Source organism: Haliaeetus albicilla, chromosome 16, assembly GCF_947461875.1.
Source record: "Haliaeetus albicilla chromosome 16, bHalAlb1.1, whole genome shotgun sequence".
Taxonomy (NCBI): domain Eukaryota; kingdom Metazoa; phylum Chordata; class Aves; order Accipitriformes; family Accipitridae; genus Haliaeetus; species Haliaeetus albicilla.
In genome coordinates this window covers 5,266,399-5,287,491 of record NC_091498.1, presented here as the reverse complement: position 1 = coordinate 5,287,491, position 21,093 = coordinate 5,266,399, and the positions used below count along the sequence as shown (strand labels likewise).

Below are 21,093 nucleotides of genomic sequence, written 5' to 3'. Positions count from 1 at the left end.
GGTGGGTGCTGCTGCCGCCCCCCGCCCAAAATTGGGGTGGGCAGACTGCACCCCAAGGCCAAACCGTGGGCACCTCTGCTCGCCGGTGCCTGAAGGATCGAATCTTTCAAGTGTAACCGTTCACCCTATGGCCTGCAATGGCTCTTCCCCTGTCCCTGTCCCCGCCAGCGCCCCAGTAACACGGGATTAGAGCAGGGCTTGGACCGCCTCTGCCTGGTTAGGCACAGACCTGAGCTTTACTGAACCCCACTCGAGGCTCAGCAAAGAGGACGAGGGTCTGTCATCCCCTTATCTACCCCGGGTGAGGGGTGCTTGGAGTGGGGGGCAGGAGCAAGGGACATGGGGGGGTCTGCAAAGCAACCTTGGACCCATGTCATCCTCTCACATGGCAAACCAGCCCAGCTGAGGCTTTTTGTCCCCTTCTTTCCAGTTTGCCACCGTCCCCATCCCCACGGAGGGATGTGCTCGGCATGGGCTCTGCCTCAGCGCCTGCCTGCGGGGTGTCCGGGCTCCCCCATCCTCCGGGAAAAGCAAATAACCAGGGAACAGGACACCAAAACCCAGTTCCTCGGATCTGCGAAGGCCAGGCAAGGGGCCTGGTGGGTCCAGGGGTGTCCGGTGGGACAACGAGCCCCCCGTGAAGAGCCGAGGGCTCCGGGAATCGCTCCCTGCCCAAAGAGGGATCACCTCTTCTGGGTCCGAGGAAGGCCTGGGTGGGGACGACCTCCAGTTAAACCAGTGCTTTGGGGGAACTGGGTTTAATCCCAAGCCACCCCTGCGCTAGTTGTGCGCCCAAGCTGGGCTTCGGGTGAGACCTCGCTCCCCTGCTCCTCTCCATCTTCCCACCCGTGCCGGCGTGGAGCGGTGCTGCTCTTTCACCCGGTACATTGTCACCCATCTCCGGGGGCTGCTCCCCCGGCGAGGGGGGTGCCGGGGGGGGTGTCGGGGTGATGCTGGTGGTGGTGGGGGGTCACATCCAGCCTAGACCCCGGGGTTTTCCCTTCCTCTCCCCGCCCGCACCCCGGGACCCTGCACAGCTCCCGGTTCCCGGGGTGGGGGTCCCGGGGGTGTGTGTGTTTTGGGGGGGGGGGGGGGGGGTGTGCGCGCACACCGGGTCTCTTCGCCTTTAACGGGCGGGCGGGCGGGGCCGCCCACGTGATCGGCGGCGGCGGGGAGTGGGGGGGGAGGGAGAACCTCCCCGGTCCGGCGCGGAGCTCCCGGTGCTGGGCATGGGGCGCTGAGCCCGGCCTCTCCGGCACCCCGGGGCGCTCCGCAGGGGAGCTCCCGGTGCCCCCCCCGCCCCTCCCCTGCCGGTAACACCCCCCCCCCGGTGCCGCCCGCATCATGCCCGAGCAGCTCAGCGTGGCCGAGTTCCTGGCCGTGACCGGCGAGGACCTCAGCTCCCCGGCCGCCGCCGCTTTCGCCTCCAAGATGCAGAAGTGCCGGGGGGCGGTGGGGGCTCTGGAGGAGGTGAGTGGGGCCGGGGGGGGGACGACGACACATGCGGGACGTGGGGCTGCGATCCCCGCCTGGGAACACCCCCCCGCACCCCGCGCTGGGGCTGGTCCGGCACCCATAGGTGCTGGTCCGGCACCCAGTGCTCACCCTCGGGGGCACATCACTCCCTTGGCCTTCTAGTTTTTGGGGTTCCCCCCCCCCGGTTCACCCCCGGGAGGAGGCTGGCACGGCCTGGCTTGCGCTGGCAGTCGCCCTAAGTGGGTGTTTTGGGACCCCCAGGCCAGGGTGGCCGTTTGCATCCTCCGAGCAGCCCCAGCGTGCGCTTTTTTGGGGGCCAAGGCCTGCAGAAATGGGTAAAACTCTCCTTTAAAGTTTCTTTGAAAGGTTTTTGCCTCCAGGTCCAGGTGCCCCCCCAGGCAGAGCATCAGCCCCACAGCTCCGGCCACTAGCGAATTCCTACGCTTGGAGCCAGCCCTGATGTGATGTGGTGTCCCGGGGGGGGGTCCCACTGTGATTAAAGCCAGGGGAGTATTTTTAGCTCCCCCCCCCCCCCCAAAATCCCCAGCAGCGTTTGCAGGAAGGACGAAGGTGGCGGGGTGCCTTCGTCCCCCTCCTCCCGCCTGGAATAAAGGCGGTTTCCAGCTGGTCCCGTGGCTTTTGCCAACTCCTCTTAGCGAAGGAATGGCTTTGAAGGAGAGCCAGGGTTGGCGGGGAGCGCGGGGGCCCCAGGTGCCGGAGCTGCCGGGATCCCCGGGGGCAGCGGGATGGGCGTCCCCAAGCTGGAAATCTGGGGACGCACCGTTGGAGCATCCCGATCCCCGCCAGCACGTGCTGACCGCTGCCATGGATCTTCCTCTCAGCCGGGAAGGGGGAGGCAGCTCCAGCCAGGAGGAAGCAGCAGGAATTTCGTTTGGCTGCTTGGGAGAGGCTGCGGTTAAGGGGGACGGGGATGGGGGAGAGGCGTGCCCCCGGAATGGTGGGGTTTGCTTAGTAAAGCTCCATTGAGCATGGCTGACAGCCGGGAGTCATCGCTGCCGTTGTGCAGGACATGGGGGGCATGGGGCTGAGCACCCCATCCCACCCGAGGCAGCGGGGAACCCTTGTGGGGGCCGAACCGCTGCCAGGCCTTCCGCATCCCCATGCTCCAGCACGAGGGGAAGAGGGAAATCCACCCAAAAAAGCCCCAGCCCCCTGCTGCCCTCTGAGCCCTGATGGGGCAATAGCATCAGGCAAGGGAAATAAACAGCGGCACTTTTGGGGAGGGCTGGGGAGCAGGACAGACTCCCTGCAACCAAACCGAGCCTTGGTCTTCCCCATCACCACCCCAGATCCTGGGTGATGGCTTGGTGGGCGAGAGGGAGTGAGGGTTCCTGGTCTTGCTCCAGCGGCTGCTGGGTGGGAAGGGGTGACCATGTCCCACCAGGTCCCCGAGACGGCACTGCCACCTTTGAGGCATGACTGCATGCACCCATCTCGGAGCTGGGCCCAAATCGGAGTGACAGGAGTGACATCAGTGAGCAGGGCAAGGGCCAGAAGCTGGTGCTCGCCATCAAGGAAACATACCGGTGTTGGCTGGAGCTGCTCAGTGCCTCAGTTTCCCTCCTGGGATTAAAGAGGGTTCTCCCCTCCCAGGGGGCTCGTGTGACGTCGGGGTCCTTGGGGCTGCTGCAGAGGCAGCACCCGAGGTCTCTGGAGTGGGCTGGAAGGGTCGGATCCAGCCCTTGGTGGTTGGGGCTGGGTGGTGTGTACATGTCACAAGGGACGGGGCACCTCCCGGCTGGGGCAGGGTGACATGGTAGAGGCTGCCGGCGTGTTCAGTGGCAGAGCTGGCAGCCGGGCTCCCAGCTCACCCCGTCACCGTGTAAATAATACCACGTCCCTGCCACGTGCTGCCCTTTGCACCCAGGGCAGTGCCGCATCCTACTCCCGGCTCGGCAGCGCTGCCACCGCTCCGGCCCCTGGCACCCGCGGCGGCTCCTTCACCAGGCGGCACGAGCCGGCGGCGGGGGGGGGAGGCAGAAGAATGGCCCCCATTGAGCACCCTGCCGGGGCCGGGCGGGGGGTGGCAGTGGCTGCTCGGGGTCCCCAGTCTGCGAGCCTGGGTGGCTGCAGTGCAGGTGCAGATCCATCCCTCCCTCCCTCCATCCCCACAGGGAATCCCTCCTGCTCCCATTCCTGCTGTGCTGATGTCCTCAGCTTCCCCCGACCGGGAGCCCTCATCCCTGAGCTGGGCCAGGGGGTGACGGGTGCTGTGGGGGGCTCCAGACATCGCTGCCTCCTGCTCCGGAGGGCTGTCCCCATGCAGCCAAGGCCCATGTCCCTGGCAGCCAGCTTGGTACGTCGGGGATATCAGTGATGCCTGCAGCTGGGACAGCTCTGTGCAGTGATTTCCTCTGCATTTGACACCCTGGTGCTCGGCTCTGCCTGCCCCATCCTTGCCGATCAGCTCGTGGACCCCTTTCTGAAAGCCCCCATGACTGTCCCCAGATTGTCCCCGATCCCTGCGTTCAGCCTCCTGCGGCTGTGAGCTGTCACTGGGGTGGGCTGCCCCATCCTGGGCACTCGGAGCAGCTTCTTCCCCCACTTGCATGGTGATGCATCCAGAGCATCTCATGCTGCCTCAGTTTCCCCTTCCTGAGGCTATGCCAGGTTTGCAAGCCTGGAGAGTCCAGTTGTCCAGCCTTGGCATCCCCCTCTGAGGCACGGGATGCTTCTGCCCCAGCCTGCGGCTCCAGAGAGCCTGGGGCACCCAGATTTGGTGCAGAGAGCGGGCATGGGGGCCTTTGGGGCACCCCAACATCCTCCCTGTTGCAAGTGCATTGCAAGACCCCTCTGGGCAGGGGGTTTGGCTCCCACCTCCACCCTGGTCCCCTCCCAGCCGGCTCATCCCAGCCAAAGCTCGTCCGCAGCATCCCTTCCAAGGAGGAGGGCCTTGAAGAGCAGCACCGAAGCCAGGCTGACCCCGCTGTCAGGAAATCGGCCTTGACATCAGCCCGAAAACCTTCGGCAAGAGCTCGAGCAAGAAAGCCAGCCTCTTTATTGTAATTCCTCCGCGGTTTCATCCCTCGCCCTTCTTGCGTTCACGCCCTCTAAATATTTCCAGCCTGTTATCATGCCTCTGGTACCTGCAGCCAAGCCGCCCTTAACCCTTTCCTGATGGCTGGGGCCGGCGTGTGTTCGGCTACGATGCTCTGCGGGCAGGTTGGCGTTGGGGTTGAGTTTGCCCTGGTGCTCGGTGGGGGCAAATGGGGGCTGCCTGGGTAGGGAGGGATGGAGCGAGGATGGCGGGGGATCAGGCTGGGGATGGGGAATTCTCCGAGAGAGCGCAGGATGCGGCTGGTGGAGGCTGTGGGGAGGTTCACGGTGCTGGGAGCCACAGCCAAGACCCTGCATGAGCTGGGGGGGTTGTGGAAAGCCGCATCCCTGGTTGTGGGATTTATGTGATTTAGGTCCCTGTCGGGCATTGGAGGGAGGTGGGTCCCGGTTTTGGCTCTGCCATGGACCCCTTCGGGGAGCTGGGCGCCCTTGAAGGTCTCTCCCACCGTGCCTGGCCCCGAGCCGTGGGGACGTGTGCTGGGGTGGTGGGGATGGGTTGGTGTGTTTGTGCTACATGACGCTTCATCCCCTCCTTGGTTGAAACAGCCCCTGCGGGAGCCAGAGAGGCATTTTCCGTGGTTGCTGGAAGCTGCTGGGATCCAAAGAGATGCTGGGCATGCTGGCTGAGCCTCTCATCTCCTGCTACTGTCTTGCTCAAACCCAGCCTCTCTGGGGGCAGCCAAAGCCCTGCCTGGCAGCCAAAGCCTCGGGGACCACAGGCCTGGCAGGGGACCGACTGGACGCTGAGGCTCTGGTGTCCCCGGGATGCCTCCAGCTCCTCTCCCAGCCCTGGGAGCTTGGCCACTGCCCCACACATCTGCATGGCAGAGCAGCCGCCTTTCCAAGGGCCAGCTGGGCTGGGGGGAGCGGCGGCCATGCTTGGCAGGGCTAACGAGCTCCGTTTGTTTTCTTTCTTCGCTTTCACAGAGCCTGGATGGGGACCAAGCCATACTCCAGAGGATCAGAAAATATGTGAAAGCCATTCACATCTCTGGGCTCAGTGAGTTGTGCTTCGAGAGCTGATGGGCATCCCTGGGCCACCGGCCTGGCAGGATCTGTGACGGTCCCATCCTCCACCAATGCTGGTCACGTCTGTCTGTGGTGTGATGCAGCTGGATGGTGGGGTGGCCATGGGTGCTGGCCAGCGAGGGGGACATGGGTGCTGGCCAGTCTGGGGGTATGTGGGTGCTTGCAGCTAGCCAGCCTGGCAACGTGATAGGGTGCCAAAAACTGTCTTAAAAAGATGCAAGAAGAGAAATTGAGAACCTTGGAGAGGTTGTTTAGGACAGACCACTGCTGTCCTGCAGCAGGATCAGCCCAGCTTTGCTCTGGAGGGCTGGAGAGATGGGTGCTGGGTGCTGGTGGGACCTCATGATGTGACCAGCTCCAGGGATGGGGTGCTGCAGGGTCACCCCGTGTCCCTCACTGGTGTCTCCCTGTGCAGCCCACGTGGAGAACGAGGAGCAGTACAGCGAAGCCCTGGAGAACTTCGGCAACAACCACCTCTCCCAGAACAACCACGAGCTGTCCACCGGCTTCCTCAACCTGGCTGTCTTCACCCGCGAGGTCACCGCACTCTTCAAGAACCTGGTGAGCTGCCCCGCATCCTCCCGGCACACTGCTGAGATCGGGGGGAGGCTTTCACCACCCGGTGGGGTTCACGGTGTCTCCGGTGCAGCCTCAGGCTGTTCTCTGCATCCGGCTATTGCCAAGCTGGGGAAAATCTCCAGGATCCATCTAGATTTGGAAAAACCACTCAGTGCAGCCCGCCTCCTCCCAGTTTAGGCACCCCCGCTGCGGGCAGCAATCCCCAGCTCCCACCCCAGGCTCAGGGACATGCTCCTGGTGCTCCAGGACCATCTGATACCCCCATTGCTGGATTTACAGCCCATTGCCAGCTCCGCCAGGGACGCCGACGCTGGGATTTGATGGGCGGTTGGGGCTGCTATTTTCTTTTTTCCTTTTCTTTCTTTCTTTCTTTTTCTATTTTTTTCTCACATCAATTGCATCTCTGATCTCGCTTGCCAAGAAGTAAATCAAAGCCACGCTGAGCTGCGCAGTGGGGCCTTGGGGAGCCGTGGCCGCGCGGGAAGCAGGCAGGCAGGCAGGCAGAGGCGGCTGCGAGCCGAGCCGGCAGCGCCTTCCCAACTACGGGAATGGCTCTGGTGGAGAAGTCAGTTCCTGGAGGAAGCTGGGTCTGTGCACGCCCAGCGGCGAAGCCCTGGGGGGGTCCCATGCTGCTGGCCTCCTCTGGTCCCTTTTGAATCCCCCCTCTAAGGGGTGTTTTTGGCTGCTGGCTCTGCTTAAGGAGGAGATATATTTCTGCTGCCCTTCCCCCAGGAAGAATTTCAGATTTCGGCGTCTTCCTCTCCCAGTTACCCCAGTCTGGGCCTCCCTGCTCCTCCCCTTCCCCATCCCAGCTGTCCCAGCCCAGCCAGAACCCCGCGCTCTGGGGGGGGCTCTGCGGGAACCGTACTGGTGGAAGAGTGGGACCAGTTCCCGGGCAAGGGCAGTGCTGGCCCCCCACCTCCTGCCCCACGTGCTGCCGGCGTGGGAACAGCCACTGCCGTCTACCCCCTGGATTATGTGCCAGAACCCTTGACCAGATCCGAAAAGCCAGGTTTGCCCTCCCAGAGTCCCCCCGGAGCTCTCAGAATCAGGGTGCCCCATCTCCCTGGAGCTCTCAGAAGTGGGGTGCCCTGTCCCCCCTTGTTCAGGGTTGGTCCCGTGCCCTGGAGCTGGGTTTCTCCCCTTATGCTGTAGGGGACAAAACACCTTGGGAGCCTTTAAAAGAAATCTGGGTGCAGCCAGGAGGTCCCGCATGGGTGCTGGAGTTGCTCTCGTAGCACTAAAACGGGGTGCTGCCCTGTGGGGTGCATGGAGGGACGCCAGGACTGGAGCAGGCTCCTGTGTCCCCACTGCAGACCCCAGCATGGTGCTGGTGGGGACGGCGGTGGCTGCATTGCTGTCGCTAAACCCCAGGAAAGGGGGACATTTTGGGAAGCCCTTTTGACATCGGGGGGGTGTGCTCTTTGCATCATGAGGCCATGGAGGGGCTGGTAGCATCCCTGGGTGCTGTGCCATGGGGGGACGGGGACAGGGCCGGGGTGGCGATGGGGAGGAACAGCTTTGGTTTTGGCAGCCGCGGTGCTGATGTGGTTTGTGGGAAGGGCCCTGCGTCAGACATCTTGCAGCCAGCTCCGACAAGCCCCAGCCTGCCCCGTGCCTGGATCTGGCCCCACTTTCAGCCTCTTTAACCCTTCATGGGGCAGCGACGGAGCTGGGGGGTGGGGGGGCACCCCCAACGCTGGGAAGGACCTGGGGCTCTGGCTCCTCGACCTACCCTGAGGTGGGGACCTCCATGGGGTAACCCCATCTCTACCTTTTGCAGGTGCAGAACCTGAATAACATCGTCTCCTTCCCCCTGGACAGCCTGTTGAAGGGGCAACTGAAGGACGGCCGCCTGGTGAGTCCCCTCCAGCACTGTCCCCAAGGCTCTGAGACTGCAGGTCACCCATTTGGGGACATGTTGCAGCAAGACCCCTGTTAGGGGCTCAGCTTGTGCCCACGGCCAGGAGAAGGAAGGAGCAAATCCCTGGGGCTGGAGGGCAGCAGCGAGGGCTGGAAGGGACTGGAGCAGGGGGTGAAGACCCGGTGGGGATGTCCCTTGTCCTTGAGGGGCAGGGTGAAGCAATGCAAAGCCCTCGGCCATGGGATGCTGCTTTCAGTGCCAGCAGGTCTTTTGCCTTCCCTGACGGCTGCCATCCCCTCTCTCCTTTTGCTGCAGGACTCTAAGAAGCAGATCGAAAAGGCCTGGAAGGATTACGAGACCAAAGTGTAAGGAACCCGCTGCCTCTGGCAAAATCCGCCTAATCCCGCTCTGCACAAAGATGTTTTGTCCCGGGGCTGCACCCGGGCACCGATTGATGCCAGTTTGCCATTGGGAGGGCTCCAGTCTAGCCTTTCCCAGCTAGAGGGGCTGGAGATATTTCTCCTGATCCCATCCCCACCATAGCTCACTGCATGGGACAGCCCTCGGGGCAAGGCTGTCCCCAACCTGCCGATGTCCTGTCCCGCAGGGGGAAGATGGAGAAGGAGAAGGAGCGAGCCCGCTTGGCAGGGGTCATCCAGGCTGAACCGTCCACAGCGGAGGTGGCCGAGGACATGCAGAAGGAGCGGCGGCTCTTCCAGCTTCACATGTGTGAGGTAGGGGCTGTGCCGGGGGGGGACAGAGACTGTTTGGCCCCCGGGGGGACATAGGGGCCCACTCTACTCAAATGTGCATGGGGACGTCAGAGCCTGTTCCCGTCCCCACCATTAAAGCAGCCCCATGTGGGTGCTGTGTGGGACCTTTGGCTGTCCCCATCCCATCATGTCCCTGCATGGTCCTGGCTCAGGGATCCCCACCCCATCCCCAAGTTGGGGTCCCCATGGGATGCGGCTGTGAATGGCACCCACGGGTCACCCTGCAGCAAAGTGCCTGGGGGTTCTACCCGTGTCCTCCCCGCTCCTACCCCTCATCTGGAAAGCCAGAGGCTGGTCTTTGGGGTGAAAAGTGAGCCTTTTGGATAACATCCCTGAGGCTGGCTTTGCTGTTGTGCCCTATTCTCAAAACTGCTCTTGGTTTTGGTTAGGGGGGCTCATGAGCAGCCCCAGATCCCTGATGGTCCTGGGGGTCCGCTCTTAGGAGGTGAGATGTGAATAGGTGAAGGATGGAGACCTGATGTTAGAACCCCCCCCAGCAAAGAGGGGACCCAGGTGTTCTGGCTCCAGACACCCCAGCAGCCCCATAAACCTCTTGAGAGTGACACAGAGCAGGGACCAAGTCCCCAGTGGGTTGTCCCAGGGGTCTCCAACATCCCCAAGGACCAGACAACAGCGTCGGAGCCTGGTGCAGCCCTGTGTGTCCCGTCGTCCCCCCGGCAAAGGGCAGGGGGTGCGGGAAGGAGGCTGTGCCTGTCGCAGTGGGACTGGGGCTGGGCATGGGGCCGGGGAGCTGGGACCCGGCCAGATGAGTCACTCCCTTGAATAGCACCACTGTGAAATAAATAACAGCACATGGAAACGCGGGAGCTGCAGCCCGGCCGGGGAGGGGCCGCTGCCGGCAACCCTGCAAAGAGCGGCTGCGTGTGAGCGGGCACACGTGCACGCGTGTGTGTGCTGGCGTGCACGAGAGCTGCTGCTTTCCTGGGGAGCCTGCCTGGAAATGGGGGGGCAGCTCTTCTAGGGGGCTGGCCGGGGCTAGGGCGGGTGTGTTGCGTGTAGGTTTATAGGCGGATGGTATTTGCTGCTTCGTGGGGTGGGGGCACGATCTGATTTCACCCCAGGGGTGATGTGTGGGGTGGTTGCATCTCCCCTTCGTGGGCCATCTCACACCCCCAGGGACCGTGGGGTGGATGGGTGCAGCTGGGTCCAGACCCAGGCGGTGCTGGAGCATCCCTTTGCTCATGGGTCTCAGCCAGTGCTGGCTGGGACCCTCCCTGCCACCGTCACCCCAGGATGTGGGTGGCAGGGCAGGGAAGTCCCACGGGAGCTGGGCACACGTGGTCTTTTTCAGCTGAGACTTTGTTCAGGGGGTGCAGTCCGTGCCAGGCACCCCAGGGCTCCGGGTTGGATGCTGCGTTAGCTTTGCGTCTCCAGCTTGCACGGAATGATTTAACAACCCTTCCCAGTCCAGGTGACACCTTACTTGGCAGGGGTGCCCAGGGCACCGGGAGGCTCCATCCCGGGGGCTGTAGCCCGCCACGGTGCTTCCCCACCATGGAAAGTCCCCGGAGCTCAGGGCTGCCTTCCCCTCCCCTCGCCTCCCGCTCGAAACCATCTTCCAGCAGCTGCGCTGGCCTGGAGAGGAGCTCGCAGGGGGAAATCTCTTCCCCCCCCTTACTTTGCTCGGGGTGAGCAAGGCTCTGGGTCTTTTCTTTTCTGCTAGCAGCTGATGGATGGGTTTGATGCATAAAGCTGAAATTCCCCATCCCGCGGGACACATCCGCGAGGACTGCAGACCTCCGGGGCTGATGTGCCGCAGGCGCTTGTTGCTTGAAATCTGATTTTTTGGGAGCAAAGGGGTCATGTCTTAAAAAACATTTGGGCTATTTCTTCTTTTTTTTTTTTTCTTTGTGAGCTGCCTTGAGTTTTGGTTATTTATTAACTCCAGAAGTAATGAGCAGCAGGAGAAGCATGCTCGGCTGGAAACCCCGGGGGCCTGCTTCGGTCCTTGAACTTTTCAGGGCTTGGAGGACTTCCAGAGCCAGGTTTTCTGAGGGTGGTCCCCAGCGAGCTGCCTTCAAATCCAACGTCGTGACTCGACTTCTTGAAACCCAGCCAGCATTTTAACCCTCCTCCCTTGCGCTGGGAAGGGAGGCAAGGGCTGGGCAGGCTCTTGCTCTTTCCTCTGGGATATTTCCAGCCAGTCCTCATCTCCATCACCTAACTGTGTGTCTTCTCCTCCTCCAGTACCTGCTGAAAGCCAGCGAGTCTCAGATGAAGCAGGGACCAGATTTCCTGCAGAGCCTCATCAAGTTTTTCCACGCTCAGCACAAGTAGGTGCTGCCCAGGTCAAGGTGGTTTGTCCCCAGGGTCGGTCGTCACCCCTGGGAGGTCCCACGAGGGTCTGGGGGCATCTTCTCCCATCCCAGCTCCATAAAGCTGTTGGTGAAGATGCTGGGCAGAGCCTGTCGCTCTTTGGTTGCATCTGAGGAGTTGAAACGTGCTTTGTTGGCTCAAGGAGCTGCAAACGTGTCCGTGGGGGCTGGGGGAAGGGGGTTGGCTCGGGATATATCCGATGATTTGGTTTCTGGGTAGATTTCCAGGGATGAGTTCAGCCGAGCGGCTTCGCTGTTAGCCATGGGGCTCGTAGCGAGGGTGTTTGGAGCAAGGATTAACATCCCCTTGCCTTCCCCATTGCAATATGAGGCTGGAGTAGCAGCGTGTGGGTGTCATGTCGTCATCTCCAGCTCTCGAGTGAGGAAACTGAGGCAGGGAGGGGACAGTCGTGTTGGCTAAGAGTGTGCCCTTGACTGGGGCTGTGACCCAGAGACCTGAGGATCTGGCCTCCAGCAGGGCTGGTCCCCAGCAAAATGAGCTTGGATTGAACCAGAGGCCAATCCTGTATCCCAAACACCCCAAATATTTGGGGTATCTGGACACCCTGGGCTGGGCTTGGCCTTTGGTGGGGTCTCTCCAGGTCCCAGTAGCAGTGGAACCACAAAGCAGGAGCAGCTTCCAAGGGGGGTTGCTATGGTCTCCTGCCACATTTTCTCTAAAAAACCTTTTTTTTTTTTTTTTTTTTTTTCCCCCCCTCTATCCTCCCCATCTGCATCTTAATCATGTTAAATAAATGCCCAGTTTCTTCCAAGATGGCTGGAAGGCTGCCCAGAACCTCTACCCCTTCATTGAGAAGCTCGCTGTGTCTCTCCACGCGGTAAGTCCCCCAGCCTGCCATCCAACACCGCTCGGACGTGCCCCCCGAGATGCCACCCACCCTGTGCCAGCCCTTGAGAACGCCCGCATTCAGCGCAGCAGTGAGGGCAGCTGCCTCCCTTTCCAGCTCCACCAAGCGCAAGAAGAGGAGGTGAAGCAGCTCACGCAGACCCGTGATTCCCTCCGCAGCATCCTGCAGCTGGAGAGCAAGGAGGTGAAACCTTGGGATGGGCAGAGGAGAGTTGGGAAGGAGGGTCGGAAGGGTGCTGGGTTCTAAGGAGGGGTGAGTGCCCCGGGGTTAACTTGAGGATGGGGAGCAGCAGGTAAAGGGGACCTGGGGACCAGAGGGGACATCCATGGGAGCAGAGCAGGAGACCTGGGAGATGCTCGGAGGCTGGGAGGGGACGGGGGGTCTCTGGCATTCTGCTGGGTGCTGCACCCACATAAGGATGAGGTCACTTGGTGGCAGCAACCACTTCTGTGCCTCTCACTTTGCTTTTTAAATGCTTTTTTTCCCCCGATGAGCTCAGGAAAACCTGAGCAGGAAGAACTCTGGCAGCGGCTACAGCATCCACCAGCACCAGGGGAACAAGCAGTATGGGACGGAGAAGTCGGGATTTCTGTACAAGAAGAGTGATGGGTGAGGATGAGTATTATTTGCCCAGAGAGCTCCCAGCTCCATCCTGGTGTTGCTGTGGGCTGGGAGAAAGTCATGCTTGTGGGAGGCTCCAAGGCTGGGACATCCAGAGGCAGAACTGTTTGGGTGAGGTTTTTGGTCACTGTTAGACGGGTCTACAGGTGCAATTGGTCCTGTCTGGTCTTAAGCATCTATCAATGCTTGGAGAATGGGATTTTTCCCCAGGCTGGAGGAGACCCGAGAGTTGGTGGTTAGGGGTTGGTGGGTCTCCAACTGCAGCTGCGGAAGGAGGAGGTTTAGAGGTGGTGCAGGGGACCTTCTCCCACGATGGTTTGGTGTCATCGGCCCATTTCTTATGTGAAGGCCCCCAGTAGGCTCTGATGCCCAGGGTGCTTCTCCCGCGATGCTCTCCTGGGTGACTGGCTGGGCACAGTGGTTGGTGCTGTGCGGGTGTAGTGTCCTTGGATGTAGGTCTCCAGGACCAGCCGCCCAGTGCCAAGTTCCCTGTGGAGAGCTGTGAGCTGTGTGGCTGATGGGAGAGGAAGAAAGTCTTTGTTTCTTGGGTGTAGAGGGAGAAACGATCCTGGTGGGATCATCTAGGGTGAAAAATAAAATCCTCAGAGCTGCAAAGAGGAGGTCTTCACCTTCTCAGTGGACCTCTGGGTGATGGGCACCAGGTTTTGAGTGGGTGTTTATGTGTTTTGCTGAACTGGGGCTACCAGATCTGTGATGCTGTTGGCCAGCACGGCCCATGGCCAGCCCACTCAGTGGGACATTTTGTGCTCTGTGAGTTGCAAGAAGCACAACCCCATGTCCAGAAAGCCATCAGGCCTCTGCCGAGGGCTTCCGTGGGCGCTTTGGGAGGCAGATGGATGTGGGCGATCAGGGATGTGCAATGTGTCCTCACTCCTCCTCTTCCTCCTCCTCAGGATCCGCAAAGTATGGCAGAAGAGGAAGTGTGGCGTGAAGTACGGCTGTCTGACCATCTCCCACAGCACGGTGAGGAGCAGCGGGGGGCCGCAGCCCTGACCCTTGAAGGCACTCTTTGAGCGTTGGCATCCACTAGAATTCAGGTTTAGTTTTGCCCAAAGTGGTCACCAATTTGCCTGGCTTAAAATTTAGTACGAGCTGGGACTCGACATATTAAATGGGGTCCCCCATGTTTGATAGGTATCACTGGGAGGGGATGGTGGGTTTGACTGGAGCAGCAAGATGAGCGTTGAGGTTCCAGACAAGACCAAAGGGGCTGGAGAGGGCTGGGAGGAGTGTGCTGCCCCCTGGCGGTGGAGGCTGCGAACTGCAGCGGGGACAGAAGATGCGACTCCGGGATGTCCCCGAGCCCCGTTCTCCTGCAAAAGGTCCCAGAGGGTCCCACTCGCTTGCTTATCCCAAAAGGAACCATCTGGGAATGGTGGTTGTCCCACCGGCATTGCCATCAGAGGTACGCGCTTGGTGATGCACGTCCCGACCTTTCCCAGTCCTTTAACCTGCCTCCATCCTCACACCCTGCAGATAAACCGTCCCCCCGTCAAGCTGAACCTCCTCACCTGCCAAGTGCGGCCCCACACCGAGGAGAAGAAATGCTTCGACCTGGTGACGCGTGAGTGCCCGGAGCGGGATGCCATGGCTGGGGTGGGTGTGTTTGACCCGGAGGTGGCCGAGCTGCGGATGGGAGCTCCCTTTCTGGAGAAGAACATCCCGAGTGGGTTTTCCCACTCCACAGCACCTGGGCAGCCTTTGCCCTTCTAATCTGGCTCTGGGCATCTCCCCAGCTGCCTTTACAGAGGAAGGACCGACCTCTCTAAGGAGATCTAGCAAGCTCAAGACAAAAAGAGGTTGTGACAGGGCTCGGGTGATGGAAGAGTGATGTGCAATGATTTAATTTTAAAGCAGCCCCTTTGGAGTAGTTTCAGCTCCTTCCTGCTGTCCTGGGCATCCCCAAATCCTCCCTCCTCACCTTCTCCCCCCTCTCCCCATCCCTGCAGACAACAGGACGTATCACTTCCAAGCAGAGGACGAGCAGGAGTGTGTTGTGTAAGTGCCGCAGCCCATCCCCACTCCTTGCGGTGCCGGATCCTGCTCTGCTTTCCCCGTCCTCCTCCTCCTTCCTCCTGACGGGGCTCCCCCCCCGCCCAGGTGGGTCTCGGTGCTGCAGAACAGCAAGGACGAAGCCCTGAGCAACGCCTTCAAGGGGGAGCCCAACGGCGGTGGGGCGGCAGCGGGCGGCGGGGCGGACGGCGGCGTGCAGGAGCTCACCAAGCTGGTCATCAGCGAGGTGAAGAACATGCCGGGAAACAAGCAGTGTTGTGACTGCGGGGCCCCGGGTAGGTCGGGGTTTGGCGTGTCCCCCTCCCCGGGTGCGGGTCGGGGACCTGGGAGGGGAGATTGCGGCATCCTGCGGGGCTGGGTGGTGATTCTGAGCCCCACGCTGCTCCCCTGGCAGACCCCACTTGGCTCTCCACCAACTTGGGCATCCTGACGTGCATCGAGTGCTCCGGCATCCATCGGGAGCTGGGCGTGCATTACTCCCGCATCCAGTCCCTCACCCTGGATGTCCTCAGCACCTCCGAGCTGCTGGTAAGCCGCTCCCCGAGCCCGGAGATCCTGTGGCCACTGGGAATCACCCTTTGCGGCTCCCAAACCTCCTGGGGCCAGAGTTCATCCCTCCTTCTTCATCCCATCTGTGCCCAGTTTGCTCCAGGGCTCACAAACTTGCCTCAGTTTCCCCAGTGGCAGTTTGCAGCCCCCAGTGCTGTGGTCTGGGCAAGTGGGGAGGGGGCTCTGCAAAGCCACTTGCTAAGGGGGGGATGCTGGCAGCCCCCCAGGATTTGATCCCTTTTAAAACAGACTTTCCCTGCCATGAAAGAGCATCAGCCCCAGGGGAGATGCTGCTCTGGGAAGGTCCTGGGTGGATCCAGTGGATTCCTTCCCTCTGCCTCTGGGATGGGCATCTGGCTGGGGCAGGGCGAGCGTGGCCAAGAGGGCTCGTCTCCCCCCGTCCCTCTCTTGCTGCAGCTGGCTGTCAGCGTCGGGAACACCCGCTTTAACGAGATCATGGAGGCCATGCTGCCCGCGCAGGACTGTCCCAAGCCCTCAGCCAGCAGCGATATGTGAGTTGGCCACTGGTCAGGGGTCTCGGGGTGGGCTAGGAGGAGGAGGAGCGCACGGTGCGTGGTCTGTCCTTGTCCCCATGCCACTGCCCGTCGGCTCTGAGAGCCTGGGGATTGAGGCGGGGGATGATCCTGGTGTCATCGCCTGGATTTTGGTGGGGATCTACACCTTTTTTTGAGGTTTCCCCTGATCCCAAGGCTTCGGGAGGAGGCAGGAGCCCAGGGTTCCTCCAGCTGTGGTGGAGACTGGGCAGGGGGGGTCTGATCTCTGTGCCCATCCTAGCCGATGCCAAGCCACCCATCCCGCAGGGCTGCCCGCAAGGAGTACATCGTGGCCAAATACATGGAGCGACGCTACGTGCAGAAAAGCAGCCGTGACGACCCCCACCGGGTCTGGGAAGCCATTCGTGCCCGCGACCTCCTGGCCCTGCTCCAGGCCTTCGCCGAGGGGCACGATCTGGCCAAGCCCCTGGCCAGCCCCGAGGGCCAGGTGAGCCCTGCGCCGCCGCGGCCGCCCCGCTCCCTCTACCTGGCAGCGTAAATGGATTTTCCCCCTCTGGGTCCCACTGCTCAGGGTTTTCCTGGCCTTTGGGTGGAAATGTGCCCTTGGGAAGATGAGCATCCTCAGGTCCAGCTCTCACCTCCCCTCCATCCTGGGGGAGATGAAGCATCCTCAGGTCCAGCTCTCTTCTCCCCTCCATCTTGTGGGAGATGAAGCATCCTCAGGTTCAACTCTCCTCTCCCTTCCATCTCGTGGCAGGACCCGGGCGAGCTGGCGCTGCACATGGCCGTGCGCCACGCCGACAGATCGTCCCTTCCTCTGGTGGACTTCATCATCCAGAACGGGTGCGTCCCCAGGTGCTCGCCATGTCCCCTGCCTGCTTCCCCATGGAAGGACCGTATATGAGTGCGGGGGACTGATGCTTGTGTGCTCTTGAGCCTTGAATTTCTTGCCGGTGGCCCTGCGCAGGGGGACGCTGGACCGGGTGACGCAGGACGGGAACACGGCTTTGCACTACGGCGCGCTCTACAACCAGCCCAACTGCCTCAAGCTGCTCCTGAAGGGCAAAGCCGCCTTCACTATGGGTACGGGGTTGGGACGGAGGGTTTTGGGGCTCTCCGGTGGGAGCAGAGCGCCGAGGCTGTAACCTGGATCCGGCTCCTTTCGTCCCTCGGGCAGTGAACGCGGCAGGCGAGACGGCTTTGGACGTGGCGAGGAGGCTTAAGCACACCGAGTGTGAAGAACTGGTAGGTGGGATGGGGGAGATCCTTGAGCTGGCATGGAGGTGGGGGGCTCCCAGGACCTGTCCCCCCTGTGCTGAGTCCTCTCTGACCTGCCTTATCCCGCAGCTGGAGCAGGCACAGGCAGGGAAGCTCTCCCTGCAGATCCACGTTGACTACGACTGGGAGCCCCCCCAGGAGTTCCCCTACGACAGCGAGGACGAGCTGGAAGAGAAGGTACCCGCCGGATGGTGGGGGGGGACGGGACGGGACACCCCCATGTCCCCAGTGAGGGGGTGAGGGGGGGGTGTGGGGTGGATGCAGACCCTGGGGGGGTCTGGTGGCAGCAGGGCAGCCCTGGAGCCGGGTGTCTGCCCCCAGGTGAGCCCCCTCCAGCGCTCCTTCAAGGGCACGTCGCCGCTGGCCGCCAGCCCCCCGCCCGCCTGCCCCCAGACCCGCTGGAGCTGCATGGGGATGGACATCACCAACAAGACCTACGAGAGCATCCTGGTACCCTCGCGCCCCATGCCCCGCCGGGCCCACAGCGAGGAGATCCCCCCGCCGCTGCCCCTCAAAAACCCCACACGGGGTGGCTCCCGCCCCAAACCCAACCACAGCCCCACTGGTGAGTCGGGGCGTGGGGGGGGTCACCCATGGTGGGTCTGTCCCTTCACCCAGACATCAGGTTTATTATTCCCATCATGCGTCCCCCCCTCCAGAACGCCCTGAGCTTCCCCGGCAGGCGTCCGAGCCGCACTTCCCCGGGCTGGCGGAGGCTCCGGCATTGCGCAGCCTCCCCTCTGCCAGCAGCGCCGGTGCCCTGGACGGCATCGCCGGACCCCCAGCCCCTGGCACCCGCAGCCCCACCGAGAGCCGGCGGGCAGCGTACTGGGAGACCCGCTCAGAGACAGACAGCAGTGGCACCCGGCGGGGGCCAGAGCTGAGCCCCCCGCCTGGGCAGCCCCCGCCGGGTGGCATGGCCCCCGACATCCCCCCTGTCAAGTTCAGGTAGGGACAACCCTCCCCATCTTGGGGTGCACTGGGTGTTGGGGGGGGGTCATTGCATGGTGCTGGCAGGTGGGCTTCAACCCCTGCCGGCCCCCAGTCTGGGCATGGGGAAGGGCAAATTGTCCCTGAGGGGTGTGGAGCAAAGGGGTCCCCCACCCTGAGCTGGAGTCCCCAGGGGAGCTGCTGCTGGCCCTGGGATGCAGGAGGGGACAAGGGCAGCCGTGGGGGTGCTGGATTGTCCCTGGAGAAGGTGCTGCAGATTATTTGGGGGCGATACCAAGACCCCCTACAAGTTATCAAATACTTTTTTTTCTCTTTTTGGAAATTGTGGTGGGATGGGCTCGTTTGAGGGAGGATGAGTGCTGGGGCCCTTCTCCATCAGCGCCTGGGGGTGGGACCCTGATCCCTTGGGGGACCTCGCAGGAAGGGGGACAGGGGAGAAGGCACCAGCAGAGAGGGGGTGACACTGTCCTCGCTGTCCCTGGCAGCTCGGAGAGCACCCGCTCATACCGACGCATCAGCGGCATGGTGGGCAAAGCGGGGTCGGCCATGTCCCCCCAGAGCCCCAGCGGCCCCGAGGACCCTGCTCAGGGCAAGGTGCCCCCTGTGCCCATGCCCAGGAGATTTGCTCCGGTAGGTGCCGTGACTCAGGGTGGTCTCAGAGGGGCTGCGATGGGGTGGTCACCCTTTGCATCCCCAAGCATTCCAGCTCCCCTTATCCTGGGGTAGCAGATGGAGGGATTGGGGATGTCACATCCCTGCACCTACCTTGGGGGGGGGTGTCTGTCACCCCCTCGCCCACCCGTTTGCAGGCCAAGGGGAGGCAGAAGCGGGTGAAGGCGGTGGCTGACTGCAAGGGGGATAAAGCACGGGAGCTGACCTTCTCCAAGGGAGAGGTGATCGTGGTGACGCGGGAGGAGGACGAGCAGAGCTGGGTGAGTGTCAGTGAGGCATGGATGGATGCTGGGGTCCCAACCCTGGTCCCTTCCCCCCCCACCCCTCCACCTAGTTCTCTTCTGGAGGAGGCTGGATGTTCATGGGGGGCATGGACAGGTGCCCCTTGCCCCATCTGTGCATGGAGGAGGGCTGCTGGGGGCTCCCACTGACATGTCACCATGGCTGTGCCTCTCTAAATCCCCCTGGGAATTGGGATATCCGCCCCAAAGCTTCTCCCCTTCCTGAGATGGGACTCCCACCCCCCTGACCCCCTCTCTCTGCACCCCCAGGTTGGCTTCATCGAGGGCGACGGCTCCCGCACGGGAGTCTTCCCAGCCAGCTTTGTCCACCTCTTGCAAGACTGACTGGGTGGCAGTGGTCCCTTTTATCCCTGTCCCCTCGGCCAGGACCCGAGGCAGCTCCCTGTCACCCGGCGAGGGCTTGGGTGCAGCCCCAGCCCCAGGGGCTCGGCAGAGCTGGGCCATGAAGGACGTGTGCCCAGGACCTTGGTGTGGGACCATCCAGCCCGGCTGGACACTGCCTTCCAAGGGGGCTCAGAGACCCTCCATTGGGAAGACCACCCACGGACGGCGGCTGCAGGGAGCTGAAGGGCTGCTGCCTGTCCTGCGGGTAGGGCAGAGAACAGACACACTCACTGCACTAGTGGGGTGAGGTTTCTGTGCTGGCCCCCGGTGTCCCTTGCTCCTGCGTCCCTCCCGTGGGCTCTGCCCATCCCCGTGGCTTTCTTCTCCCCTGTCTGCAAGGACTTGGAGATGGGGGATCTGCCCTCGGTACCCCCCCCACCTCCTCTGCCAGGGAGCCATTGGACCCCCCCCCCTCCCCAGCCTGGGGGGAGTGGGACTGGGCAGTGGCTGCGTACCCCCTGTCCCCTTTCTCTATGCCAACTGTGAAGCCTTTGGGATGGGCAGGGGATGGGAAAGGGCTTTTATTGACCTCGCCTGGGGAGGCTGGATGGTCTCTGGCCCCCCCAGGCTGTGGGAGCTGCCTGGGCTGCTGGGGCTTGGGGATGCTTCAAAGCTTCCCCCCAAACTGGTAGCGAAATGACGTTCCCTGATTTTGGGAGTGGGGGGGGTTCAGGTGGCACCAGAGAGCCCCTGCCCCGTGGCCCTTGCCTGGGGTGGGTGCTGGATCACTGCCCCGGCCCTGGGGGTCTCTCAAGGGGATTTTGCAGCTTTTTCTGGGACCAATGTCCCCTTGTGCCGGTGTCCCTTGGGAGCCACCTGCCTCCATCCCCCCCGCCCCAAGTTACCCTCTCCTCCTTCTTGTTTTGTGCATCAAATGTTTCATCTCAAAAAACAGTAATTTTTTTAATGTTTTCTGTCTCTGGTTTCTAATAAAGCCATCGTTTTTGTAAGCGCCTGGGTGCATCTGGGGGGGACAGCGCCTGCCCTGGGGCTGCCAGTCCCTGTCCCGGGTGATGCTGGTGATGTGGCCCCGGACGCTTTCGGGCACTGGGGTCTCTGTGACCTGCCGGTGCCCGCTGGGGATGTGGCTCTGTGCTTTGGGGGTATCGTGCATGGGGAGTACTGTCTGGGGGGGGGACTGGGTGGGTGCACAAGGTTGGGTTTTGGGCAGCCAGGCTGCCGTCGAGCCCTGGTTTTCCTGTGCTGCCCAGCGTTGCATTCGCCTCTCCTGTGCCATGTGGGGCCAGGCTGGGGCACGGGCATCCTCCCTGCGCACGGGGATGGAGCCAGCCCAGCCCAGAGCGGGGTGCTCACCCTATGGCCACCCCTGTAGGGTGGCGGAGCAGGGACAAGCGAGGGTGGCACACTTGCCATCACCCACCCAGCCCAACCGCCTGTACCGCTCGAGCCTGGGGACAGCATCGCCACCGTGGTACCCACCACTACTACCCATTCGGCCAGTGCTTGGGGGGCTCCTGGTCCCCACGGCGGGCTGGCACGCTGTGTACCTGGTGCTCCTGGGGGGGCTCAGGAGAGCAAATGCTGGTGCAGCCTTAGCACCTGCCAGGCTTAAAAGGCTGCGGGAGGCGTTGGGGTGTCATTTGTTATCGCGACTTGTTCCCCCCGGGAACTCGCTGCTGCAGGACACCGGGTTTGGCAAGAGCAACCCCTGGGCGTGCAGATCTTGCACCGCGCCGCATCGCACCCGCGCCCATCGGGAATCCCTGGCTGAGCCATCCCGGCGGCAAAGCCACGTCTCAGGCCCTCTCCTTGCCAACACCAG

At 62.3% G+C, this 21,093-nt stretch overlaps 1 protein-coding gene across 2 annotated transcripts; it reads left to right on the top strand.

Moving 5' to 3' along the window:
* The first annotated feature begins 1,178 nt into the window (after positions 1–1,178).
* ASAP3 (ArfGAP with SH3 domain, ankyrin repeat and PH domain 3) lies at positions 1,179–20,260 on the top strand. 2 transcript variants are annotated; one of them, XM_069803290.1, is made up of 26 exons: positions 1,179–1,470; positions 5,482–5,554; positions 5,999–6,144; positions 7,946–8,020; positions 8,342–8,391; positions 8,634–8,760; positions 11,008–11,093; positions 11,899–11,974; positions 12,101–12,187; positions 12,504–12,613; positions 13,540–13,609; positions 14,123–14,210; positions 14,596–14,644; positions 14,747–14,934; positions 15,054–15,187; positions 15,626–15,720; positions 16,030–16,210; positions 16,481–16,566; positions 16,691–16,806; positions 16,901–16,968; positions 17,071–17,178; positions 17,323–17,566; positions 17,661–17,949; positions 18,438–18,582; positions 18,762–18,884; positions 19,176–20,260. In XM_069803290.1, exons 1-26 carry the CDS (start codon positions 1,345–1,347, stop codon positions 19,248–19,250), a joined length of 3,015 nt encoding a protein of 1,004 aa, XP_069659391.1. In that variant the 5' UTR covers positions 1,179–1,344; the 3' UTR covers positions 19,251–20,260. The 2 variants fall into 2 exon arrangements, with proteins under 2 accessions (XP_069659391.1, XP_069659390.1); XM_069803289.1 differs by having other exon boundaries at positions 16,481–16,578.
* Positions 20,261–21,093: the final 833 nt, after the last annotated feature.